This window comes from Alternaria ethzedia (assembly GCF_023757985.1).
Source record: "Alternaria ethzedia strain BMP 0044 chromosome Unknown scaffold_49, whole genome shotgun sequence".
NCBI classification, from domain to species: domain Eukaryota; kingdom Fungi; phylum Ascomycota; class Dothideomycetes; order Pleosporales; family Pleosporaceae; genus Alternaria; species Alternaria ethzedia.
In genome coordinates this window covers 47814-60268 of record NW_026056242.1, presented here as the reverse complement: position 1 = coordinate 60268, position 12455 = coordinate 47814, and the positions used below count along the sequence as shown (strand labels likewise).

General features: G+C 54.0%; 2 protein-coding genes across 2 annotated transcripts; one reads left to right on the top strand and one right to left on the bottom strand.

Annotated features, from left to right (window-relative positions):
* Positions 1-1602: 1602 nt before the first annotated feature.
* J4E87_010459 (uncharacterized protein) lies at positions 1603-2614 on the bottom strand (the record flags this gene model as incomplete). Its single annotated transcript, XM_049382033.1, has 4 exons — positions 1603-1665; positions 1776-1920; positions 2055-2182; positions 2390-2614. 4 exons carry the CDS (start codon positions 2612-2614, stop codon positions 1603-1605), a joined length of 561 nt encoding a protein of 186 aa, XP_049228208.1.
* A 6680-nt stretch (positions 2615-9294) lies between these two features.
* On the top strand, positions 9295-12284 carry J4E87_010458 (uncharacterized protein; the record flags this gene model as incomplete). The annotated part of the gene is made up of 6 exons (XM_049382032.1): positions 9295-9385; positions 9457-10053; positions 10157-10461; positions 10723-11457; positions 11517-11562; positions 11626-12284. The coding sequence occupies 6 exons, from the start codon at positions 9295-9297 to the stop codon at positions 12282-12284; spliced, it is 2433 nt and encodes an 810-aa protein (XP_049228207.1).
* Positions 12285-12455: the final 171 nt, after the last annotated feature.

Here is a 12455-nt window from a genome sequence, read left to right as displayed (position 1 = left end):
CTACAACGTTACTAAACCTGGGTGCTGAAGGGTTTGCATGAGCGGGTGGTCATGTGAGACGTAGATTATGAGACGAGGGGCAGAATTGGAGATAGTTGGAGATGGGATGGATGCTGTTGTTGTATTGTACCGAGGAGGCGAGATCGCGACGGTGTTAATGCCGGTGATGTGCCGATTGTGGGACCGAGGTACCAAGGGTACTTGTAATCAAATCAATCTCAATCGCTGGAACTCTACCAGCCTGTCTACCAGCCTACCTGCCTGTCCCATATCTTCTCGCCTGTCGCCCAAGATTTGACAGCTGTACTGAATTTGCCATCATAAACCTAACTTTCCAAATATCTCTTCGATGGCAATTTGAAACTCGATGAAAAGGTTCCTGTGTGATTGCCTTGCTTGGTCATAAGTCATAATGACAAACGGAAGACGGGGGGAGGGTACGGAGAAAAGCGCTCAAGCTCGGCGTAATGACATGTCGCAGCCCTACGCATAACCCCCGAGCCCACCTTGTACCCTTCCAGGGACGTCTTTCTAGAAACACGTTCGCGCATCAAACGAACCAAGCCCTGTTCAGCGCGCGCGCGTCAAACAGATTGGGAGCTGTCATTCCAGTCGCGTGCATTCCAGTCCAGCAACTGCACCGCACCAGCAACAGCGCAACTGACATTCCAACCCAAACCAAAGTCCTCGCGACCGAAACATGCAGTTCGTGTTTCCTGTGTTACATAGCGAAAGCTTGCATCTACACAACTGTGACAAAACATACCTACCACATCATCCCACTGCCTGCCTAATCGATAAAGCCCATGACAAACTTCCTCCCCGTCGCGTCGTCGTTTCAAATAATCCCACCTATAAACTTCGAGTGGTGCCGGTCTGTCAAAGAATTGAGATCATCACTCGCCACCCGTGCCAACGGTGTTTCAGCACCCAACGGCGTCTTTACTAGGTATAGCGTACCACGTCCTGCCCGCCCATCCTAGGTACTTTCCTATCTGGGAAGCTAGCGTGGGAAAGCGTCGGGCTGGAAGGGAAGACTGCGCTAGTACAACACGAGACTTCGCGTGGAAGCTATGCCGCGGTTCGATAGGGCAGTGTTGGCGTTGCGCTGGGCTTGCCGCTTTAATCAAAGTTACGCGGGCTAGCGTGAAAGCGGTTCCCGTGTCCGCGAAATGAGGATGCGTCTGCGAAGGGAGGGATAAGTAGGGCTGAAGAAGGGTTTGGGGAATGATGCAAGGCCGGTGGGAAGGCTGGTTGTCTGTGCGCGCGGTGAGTTGTGCATGGACATGGATTGCGGCGTCATTGGGAACGAAGGGAAAATTGCGAAAGATCGCGATGGCTTGCGTGGTCAATATTGCGCGCTGGAGGATATGCTTGTTGTGAAATTTTTGGGTTCAGAAGTATCTAGGCAGGAAGACGGGAGAAGGAGCCGTGGGCTATAGGACGTGTCTTGATTTGTTCGGGTTCTGCTTTTGCCGTTGGGCCTAATTGTGTGCGCGTCCATATCGATTGAACGCTATCGAGGTGATGAGCTAGCGATTAGCCAGCCATGAGTTTATTTGGAAATGACGCTTCGCCGTGGTTGCAATTGCGAGCACGACTTCAAACTGTCCGGCGATCACTCATAACCCTAGAAATGGAACCTGGGCCTGCTATCTCCACAAGCTGAGGTGTGTTAGTGACGAAACAAAAAATAGACGTGGTGTGGGAGAGCGTGGGATGTGACCCGGTGGGCGGGAAGTTTCAAATAACGAGGAAGGTGCGTGGGGTCGTACCTTCTCATGCCAGCTGAGCAGTACGCTCATGGCTTGGCCGCCACCCTCGCCGCCGCCACGAGTATGAATCTGCGAGAAGCCGGTCGGTTGGGGGGTGATGTCGCGCTTGGTGCCTGACGGTGCTCCCTGTGCCATGCCTTTGTAACTGCGAGTACTTTCGTTAGTCTATGTTTCTGGATGTGCGACGGTGGCGCGTGGTGATGCGGGAAGGCACGATGGGCAGTAGAGGTCGGTGGGCGGTGAGGCTTGTGAGAGACCCAAACGAGACGGTGGACGTACATGTACTTCATCAGGACGTCCAATGCTTCGGTTCCACCTGGTGCACCATATATCCGGCTGAGCATTGGTGACATGTCTGACTGGCGTATGGATTGTAGGATCTCGATGACGACCGAAAGGTGGACTTCCTGTGGTGGTGGACTTGTCAGCTTGGTCCTAGGTGGTGCAATGTCGCCGACCTGGTCGTCGGTAGCCCAAGTCCAGAGACGCGGTGGTGATGTGACCAGGTGTCTATATCTGGAGAGACATCCAAACCGCTGGACTGGGAGCGTCGTGTCTCTGAGGTGTCTCTGGAGCTTCTGGAGCTGTCTGAGCTATGCAGAGGCGCAACGTACCTTTCCCTTGTCGTCTGCGCCATATGGGGGGTTCTCTAAGGCACTCTGGAGGGCGCCCTCATTGTCACCACCCCGTAGCAGCTGCCGTATTGACTGGGCGTTGGTCTGGACATCGGCCGTCGAGACAGGCGCAACGGCGGGAGCGAGGGAGCTTAGGTCGAAGTTGGCGGGGCTGTCGGGGTCCAAGGCGTCGATGTTGATGGTCCGCCAGTTGATGTTGGCCATGGTGGGTGGTGAGGCTTGTGTACGGAAGAGTATCTAGCTGCAAAGAGACGGCTGGGTTGGTGGTGGAGCTGTGGTGAGGTTGCAATTCGGCGCGCCGTATTCGTGGGGTGCAGTGCCATGTCTCCACTCTGCCCGCCAAGCTTCGAAGCTACCCAGTCCAGCGCCCGCAACGTCTGGCAAAACACCCACCAGGTAGCACGAACAAGGGTCGCCGCTCGATTCCGCTGCATGCGGATCGCTAAGGCCTATCGATGTACCCGCGACGGAGATCCGCAGCGCCACACGTGTGACGGGAGTACCATGGGGGTGGGTGAAAGCGATCACAGCACAGGCAATGTCATCATCGTGGAGGAGGATATGATAGTAGTAGATGTTGATTAGTCTAAACTTCAGCCAGTTGAGTCGCGAGACACAAGTACAATGGCCCAGGCGCTCAGTCTAATGTCCAAAGCTATGGGGAGAGCGGCCCATGCATGTCGTTCATGAGGAGCCGTCTAAAGAAAACAATCCGTTGAGTCGTGGTCGCCGATTCGACCACTCCAACGCGCTATAGTACAATACAACTCGTGCCATGAGTGCCAATGAAGGCTGGCGACGATCAATCTACCCCAGTGCGCTGTCCGAAAGAAAGAAATGAAGGTCCGTTTTTGGTATCTATGCCTGGGCCCAACCGTCTATAAGAACGCCGATGAAAAGAACTTTTTTTGCCGTAAGGGAATGTCGCTGAACGTGTGACGCAAGAGAGTGAGGAGGCTGTGCGATGAGAGTCGCTTGAAAACGCCGGTAGCCGAAGTCGCAGGGGTATTAGGTCGCTGAAGAATCGAAATGGTCGCCGATGATTAAAGTGCGTAAAGTCCAAGAGGCTCCGTGGAAGAAGATGCGCCGTAGACCCAGAATTCGGCGCGGTGAATGCGCTGGAAATGTGTTGTACGCGGGACTGAGTCATTGTTAGTTGACGTGTTCATGCAGGGTGCGACGTGTCTGTGACTTACGAGGCGTGGGATGGATCCCTTTAGTCCCAACGGAACAAGTAGCTTGCCAATGTGATGGCATTGCGAGGAAGCAGGCAATGGCGGCAGGCAAAAAGGGAAATGCTCCGTGGAGAGGTGATGACGCATCTTATTTGGGCGGTGGTGGAGGAGGCTTGGGGGTGCCAGTGGTGTCGTAGGCTCCGCGACCCATGTTGTTGGACTCTGACTCTCTGAAGATCATGTTGTTGACGAGTGTGTTCTCTGGTTTATAAGTCAGCATGATGTTGCACAAGAAAGTCAAATATAGACTCGGTGAATGCAGGACGTACCAATTGAGGAATGCGTTTTGTGAGAGGTGCCGGGCTGAACACCTGGCCTGTGCGAATATTTTGTAAGGACGAAAAGTGAGTGTGGTAGTCGGCGTTGGTTCGTGTAAAGGCGATACAAAGAGCGGAGCGGCGGTGGGCGAGCTTTATTAGATAGTGTCGTGTACCCGTGGACTGGCTAGCAGTGACTGGGGAGTGGGGATGGGTGGAATGAGTGTGGGTAGTTTGAAGGGAGTGAAGATGATGATGGCAGTAAACGAAGGGCGCCCTGAAGCTTCTATATTCGCGGCTAGAATAAGGGGGCCTGTTACTGACTTGCCAAAGGTGGTCTTGGCTGTCGGCGAGACAAATGAAATGAGAGACAGTGCTTTTCAGAGCAAAAGCCCTGACTACATTGCGCATCGGGAGCGACGGGTCTTTCGGCCTGTTTCAAGGTAGGCTCCCTTGCCATCATCAGGAGCCAGGGTGATCTGCGCACTGTTACCACCAAGCTGGTTATCCCCCTTGGATAGTGCCGCGCTAGAAAGCCGTACCTGCAGGCGCTAACGAGAGCCATGCCAACGGCTTCGCTGGGGTGCCAACCTGCGAAGGGTGTGCTTGTGCTGACGCTTCAGTGCCTTTTCACCGTAACATGGCGTAACATGGCGTACCATGGAGGCGATTCTCAGGCGCGACTCCCAGCGCTCTCACTTGGGCTCGCGGCCCTATCGCATTTTGTCTGGCTGTCGCCGCGCGCTTCCAGACACGGCGGCTTAGATGAGACAGTGTCAGCGCTCCCGTCTCGCTGCTTTGACCGGCGGCGTCGACTCGTGCCGCGTTTGTTGGACTGCGCCAGAAGCAAGAAGAGAAGGTTCAGAGACGCCACACAGACTTCCGGATGTCCTTCCCCGGCCGGTCCACTGCCTATGCTGAATCACCTCTCTGGCAGCCCTGTCTGCCCTCCATGCCTCCCAGCCAACCGGGTTACTGGCTGTCGGGATCGCAGTGCACTTGCCTTTGACCGTGGCGGCTGATGTTTGACGGGACATGTTCATAGCAGCTTGCTTTTGTGGTTTGATGAACCGTAGCTGTCTTGGAGCCTTTGCTTCCGCGTCGTTGCTTGTGACGGGGTTGCGCCACGTGGGATGGGCTGCTCCTGCCTCAACCAACCCTCGCGTGCGTGGCGATGAGGAAGGAGCTGCCCTCGCCGCAGCCCAGCACCACCATCACATCTGCGGCGTGCAAACAACTATGCCTCTGCACCACGGCCGCCAAAGCAATTCGCCAGCAGCATCGCCAGGTGCCGTAATGAGAGCGTTGCCCGGCTTGCGGTGAGTGGGCCCGGCGCCACGAAAATCTCGCCTGCGGTTTGTTCTGGAAAGCCTCTGGAAGGAAGAATGAATCGCCCGCTGAGTCGCCCTCACTCCCAGGCTGTCCCTGATCATCGCAGACAAACTGACACAGAATGCGCACTTATTCACGACCAAGAAATTTGGCCGCCGGTCGTTCTCAGACACGTCGCATTCGCGGATCACTGCAAGCCTTCCGCGCCTCCAAGCACACGGATGCTGCATGCGTTCGACGTCCCGGGATCATGACCAGCAAGGTTTCGCGCACAATCGCTTGCTTCTCCAAAAAACCTACACGTCGCAGCCTCGTTGACGCACTCGCTCACCCACCACGGAGCCCAGCCGTCGCCATGACGAATTGTTTCTGGCACGGAAGGAACGATGACATCGCTCTTGCCCCCTTGGGATTCCTCCGTATTACAGCCCGCCGTCCATCGTAAACACATTTGCCAGAATGCAGCCGTTATGCCAGTCCAATAATATAATTCGCAAGCAGCACCAACCCTGATTCGCCGTCCTGGGTATCGACAGGGGTCGTGTGCTTCACAATCAGGCTGAGACGCGCGACAAGGGCATCCCGTCCTTATCCACTAGCCTCACGCAGAGACATGCCGAAAGCCACGCGACACCGCCCAGCGCTCGACCAGCGTGTTTGCTCATACCGTCTTGTGTACAGTACTGTACTGAGAGATCGCTGTCTTCCGCTGATACCTGCGCCCGTCGTACGTTGGGCTGCCACAGCCTCACGCCTATCAGTGCGGGAGCGTTGAGGGCTCAAACAGCGTTCGCGATCTTCAGTCCATGCTCGCTCAACTCTATCCTCGCGATCGTGATTCACAGCCATCATCCGATAACCAGTGCAGCGTCGTCACACATCGACAGGGTCTGAACTCCGTCAGGTCATCATCCTCTCAACGTCCGTCCAAGCCACCGACGTTTTACTGGCAGCATCGCTGTCAATTCCGACCGCCTTGCAATTTGACAGGTGTTTGACGGATTTCTCCACAGAAAACTTTGTCGAAATTGTGATCGTGAGTTAGACCTTGCGGGGAGGAGGGAAAGTGGGTCCTGGAACGGCTTTTGGCACTTCCTCTTTGAGCGCGCTACTGCAATCTGCGTGCCAGTCCCAGCGATGAGAAGCGAAGCAAGGGTTGTCATCTCCAAAAGGATCATCGCGTACAAAGAGAACCCTGTCCACACGTGGAATTCTGCTCTGTGTGGACCTTCGCCTGACTACTGGAAGAGGGCCCGCGAGCCGCTTCGCCGATGTACCAGCGCATTCATGCCGACTCAAGGCCAAGTGTGCGCTGTACGAACTTTGCGCTGCTGCAGAAGGAGAGTTCCATGAGCACCGTCGCACTAGCTGTCATGTTGACAGGTACTGGCTGGGGATTCGGTACCATTAGCCGGCGGAGCCATCTACACAAGGCAATTCAGCTTTCGAGCGTCGCATTTCATAGCGTTTCACGTAGCTCTATTCGGGCCTTACAGTGTAACGTAGGAACTACCTTTGAACGTCCAAGCAGGCAAGACGTTGCGCCGGGTTATTGCGAGGCCACTGCTGAAAGACCTGCTTCATCTCGGATTTGTCGCAGAGCTCCCCGGACGCCAGCGTGAAAGCGATCAACAAGGATGACTTCACATCCACGTAGCCCATCACTCGTCCCTGATGATCTCCTTGCGCTGGCGCCCAAATCACTACTCTTTGGGCTACACAGTCCGAGGCCGCCTCTCCCCCGATCGTGTTCCCTGAGCAATTCCGCGTGCCAGCCCCGCGACATTTCTCGCGACTCAATGATTGTCGCACCAGAAAAATTTCCGCCGTCGATCCGGAAGTATGTACCTTTTCGCATCATTCCGCTGCTCCGGTACTCTTGTGCGCCGTCTTGAAGCTCGCTACGCCAGGCCTCGTGCGTCATCTGGCTGCCCTCCAATATGCTAGCATCCGAGGCTGACTGCAGCTGCCGAACACCAGTTCCTCTGCTCTTCGCCGACATGTCCACGTGTGCAGTCAGCACTACCAGGTAGGTTCAAGGTACGCTGCACAAAGAGAAACCTTCCTCAGCTTTGTATCGACTGCAACAGAGTTCTTCGATGCACACTAGGAAAATTTCAGTGACATCAGCTCTCCTCAGACACACGATGCCGTTCCACATGCGCGATGCACATGTACGCTTCCGGAACACGATGGATAACCTGCCACTATCGATACACTTTCTTGTTCCTCCGATATCCCAAAAGAATGCGCCGGCTGCAGCCTCCCAGTAACGCCAAACTCTAGTTTCGAATTACTCCTCTTTGTACTTTGGATGGGAATGGCGTTCCAATTGCGATGGTTTTGGCTGCATGCGTTACCCGTCGCGTCCCCAATCATCGTGTCGGCAGCTTTCCTTATTCCCCATTCCCCCGGTCAGCCCAATTGCACCGGTTGCAGGTTTACGGCAGAGCTACTGCATTCGTACGATTACGCCTTCCATGTGGCATGAACCCAGGACTCGGGTTCTCGATAGACATGGGCATGACACCAAATACGGCATCTCCCTCGCGGTACCAATATCCAGGATTCCCTCACACCACCGCCTAGTGAGCGAGCCTTACTGGTCAAACTACCATTCCATGATGACATGAAGCGGTCACCATTACTGCACGCAACTCTTCCGGCTCGCTGCTCAACACCAACGACTGACCTCAGCTGTTGCGCTGATACAGTCGTTCCGCGACGCTCCGCGCGGCCCATCCATACACCAAGCAGACTACGGCCCGTCTCACGCGCGCAACATACCACAAGCCTTGCTCGACTCCGCAACACAGTCAGCACGCGAACATCGGTACACCTAGCATGGCCGAACATGTGTAGGATGCGTGGTAGAGGCGACGGTCGCTCTTATCTCTCCTGCATCACCACTCATCCCCACCCTTAGTAACCCAACCTTTCCACCGCGCAGTCAGCACGCTCACTCCGGTACACCTAAGCATAGTCGAGCATGTGTTCCCGCGACGCGCGCGCACATCCACGATACAGCGCCATCGCGCTGAGTAACGTAACTTGGTTGCTTGCTTATTTTTGGTTCGGCGTGCTTCGGGTAAAAGCAAGCATGCAGTATTGTGCGACCGGCATCCCGTAAACCAAGGCGCCGGGTAGAGGACGGCGTGAGATGAGCCGGTCTGACCAACATTGTTCTGGAATGCTTGAGACGGCGATGTGGTACTCAGCCTTATGGTGTTGGTAAGCTTGCGTCTTATGGGTAAGGGTGAGTTGATATGTGGGAAAGGGGGTAGGCATCGGGAGGGAATGAAGGCTGCATGTAGATTTGTTATGGTGAGTTGAACAGATTACCTTGGACTGCTATTTTGAGTTGGCGGCTATCCAGTCGAGAAGTTATATTCGTCTTCTTCATCTATTTTGGTCAATGGTTCGCTGTTTCTGCAACCTCTGGTACATGTCGAATCTTCTTTCGTCCCGTCTCCTTTCTTTGATCTTGCATCTCTTCTGTTTCAAGCTCTCATTGCCCCTCTCTGAATGTTTGTCGCACCTGTAGAACCTGAGTAGTGTTGACTTTTACTCCATTGAGATTCAGGGGAGAGATATGGTGATGTCCAATCCTAGACCAGTTTATATGGGCGTGCGATTTCTGGGCAGTGCGTGAAGTACTACACTTACTACTTTTCAGAATCCGCCTTGTTTACTTTTTGCTAGTTACGCAATACACTTGATGCGCATTCTTTCACTGTCAATTCTATCCCAAAACGGTTCGCGGCGCGTGCCCACCGCTCGCTGCTATGTCCACCCGAGATAACATGTTGGACTGGAAGACTCATGACTTGATCAACGTCAAGATACCAAATCCATGAGATCGTTCCAGAGCATCGCGGGTCTCGCGAGTCTCGTATGTAGCACTCTCATCGAAGTACCATTTGGCGATTCCACTCTTCACAGCACTCCACGATTGAACCCCGTCCGCCCTCGTACGAACTATGATCCAAGCAACATCGCCAACGCGGAAACATGGAGCACATACGCTACAAAAGGCGGATGGCTCAATTGTCTCCTGGATATGACCGACTCGGAAGCAGGCAAAGCATGGCCCGACCCCTTGAACCGGGTACCCACCACTGCAAGCAGTGAATGGCAAGGCACTCTGCAAGGTAAGCCATTAGGATCCACCCCTCCTCTCTTCTCTTCGAAAACGTCGAGCCTCTGCTTACCTCATCCGCAGAGCAGCTCGCGACCTGGAACTGGCACGAGGCCGAATACCACCAAGGCCATCACTGCGATTTCACTAATGATGGTAATGGGTACAACCGCATCGGCGTCGCGCTTGCCGCACTCGACCTAAACGCCAAACCGGCTACCGAAGGAGGAAAGAACAAGGGCTACTCAGTTGAACACCTAGATCCTGAGGAAGGGTACGAGAATGGAGAGCATGTACCGGCCAACGACCAAATGTACGCCGTGGGACGGGACACGTACACCGCTACTGGAGGACATTACCGCTTCGTCATCAACGCAGAACAAGGAGCGCTTTTCGTCCAGTCCCTCGACGCACCCCGCCACGCTGCAACGCAGAACTGGGCCCAAACGCCCCGTCCCAACGAACTTCCCCGTCTCCAGTTCGCGTCAGATATTCTAGCGGGTTATTGGTCAAGAACGCCTAATCCGAAGGGTTTGAAGTATTACTTCGCGAACAATGTGGTCAATGAGGAGACATTACCGCTGATCAACAAGGTACTGCAGGAGAGTGGGTATGACAGGATACCGGAGTGGCCTGGTGTACGTGTTAGTGCGGATAGCGAAGAAGGGACTGTTTTGGTTGGTATGTTGGCGCTGTCTCTTTTTTCCTGGGTCATGATACTACGACATATCATATCTTCAACGCCTTGAGAACAAAAACCTGATTCTTACTAACACTATATCAGGCTCACCCATAGGCGCAACACTCGCGTACCTCCTTCTTCAACACAAAGCCGCACTCGGCGATAAGCGCATCACCGATATCACTATCTTTCGAGATTACAAAGCGAATCCGTCGTTTCAGGCAGATATCCAATTGCTCTTTCGTATTGAAGACGTTCCGGAGGATGTTCTAAGGCCTGACGACATGGATACGGGGGTTGTGGTTTTCAATTTACATCCGGACATTAACAAGGAGGATGTCTTCAAGAGGAGGGATAGTGTGGTGGAGGCGGTTAATCCAAGGAGAAATGTGCAGAGATTGCATCAGGTGAGTCTTGATACGAGCGGTAGAACGGCGGTGGTTAGTTATGGGGTTGAGCAAGTTTGAAGACGCCTTCGGAGTGTGCATTCACTCTGCACTCTACAATCCTAAACAATCGCCACTCGCCGCGTATGCTTTCCTATCAACGCTTGTATCCACTTGTTTAGGCGCACTCACGACTATGACGAAGCGCTTGGATTGTTTACTCCTGACTTCTCTCGCTTGGAGTAATGCAATGCTCAACCAAATTCACGCCAATACCCTGAGAAACGAAATCCGTGTGTCATATCAGCTATGAAGATTGCTACACTACTTCTTACCGTGATCTGTGTACCACTGGTCTACAGCAAGCATGTGGAAGATTCCTTTGGCTCCTCCAACAGCACAGCCTTCCCACCAAGCCTTCTAGATCGTCGCGATAGCGCAGTGAGCATCCCATCTACCAACGACAAAGCCTCCGCCTCCGAGCCGAATCTAGTCCAGACTGCTGTGGACTTCGACCCCACCGAATACGCGAACGATGCCAGCTGGGACAAGTACAAGAAGAAAGGCAATTGGCTGCGTTGCCTCATGGAAATGCCAGACGAGGTCGCCGGCCGAAACTGGCCCAACTACCTGGATCGTAATCCGCCATCAGCGGCAAGCCAGTGGAAGGGAACGCTTGAAGGCAGGTTCTATCCATTCCATCATCATCCTTACGCAGCCATTGACACTGACATGCATCCAGCCGAGCTAAGGGATTGGTACTGGCACGAAGCCTACTATGACCCGGAAATCAACTGCGACTTTTCGGACGACTTCGCAAACTTAGAGATAAACAACAGAATAGAGGCTGCGCTGAATGAACTCGGATTGAATACCAAGCCGGTGGAATTTGGTGGCAAGAACAAGTGTTACTCTATCGAGCATATGGAAGAGGACGCGGTGGATGATGATGGTTATGAGCTCCCGGTAGACATGCAGACTTACTTCCCTGACGACGACGACGACAAAGAGTATGGCGTGAGTATTCTAGGAAGAGAGATACGCCGAACATTGACAGTTTGGCTGACTATACGTAGGCCACTGGAGCTTATTACCGCTTCGCTTTCAATGCTGAACAAGGAGGTAAGACATCCTCCCACCACCACCACCACCACCACCACCACCACGCACTAACCCCCTCTCCAGCAATCTACGGCCACAACTTCCTCGCCCCCTGGCCCGCCGCCATGGACACCTACGCCGAAGGCTTCCCAGCGGACCAACTCCCTCTCCTCCGCCAAGCCTCCGACATCATGGCCGCCTTCTGGCTGCGCAACCCCAATCCCAAAAACCTAAAATACTGGTTCGGCAGCAACATCATCAACGCCGAAACCGTACCCGTCGTCAACCGGATTCTCGTAAGCAAGGGCTATAAAGAGGTACCGGAATGGCCAGGTGTCCAAGTAGACGATTCCAGTGAGGAGTATCTCGCACTCCTAGGCACACCCGTCGGCGCAAATAAAGCGTTTATGCTGCTCCAACACAAGGCGGAATTGGGGTTAAAACATATTCCCAGTATTACGATTTTCCGGGATACAAAGGATCCCAACCGCCCGGACGATGCGCCGGCATACCAGCTTTTGTTTCGGATTGAAGATGTACCGCAGGATGAGGTTATGCCTGATGATACGGAGATTGTGGATCAGGAGATGACGGGCTCTGCGTCCCGGATGAGAAGAGGACAGAGGAAGGATAGTTTGGTGGAGTTGGATTTGGGGAAGAATGTTGGGAGGTTGCATAGGATTAGTATAGATGGGCGGGGGGAGACGATGTTGCAGAGCCATGAGTTTGAGCGGGAGTTGTGATGGGGTTGTTTTGCTGGCTTGTTGTGTTGGTTACCTAGGTAGGCCTTGGTGAGCAGCTGGATGTCGTCAGATTACGAATGAAGAGCATGTAACTGCAAAGGCAGATAGATCGCGACCGCACTCGCGCCTAACAGGCGAATGGGTATAGCGCGAAAAGTAGACGCAGACCCG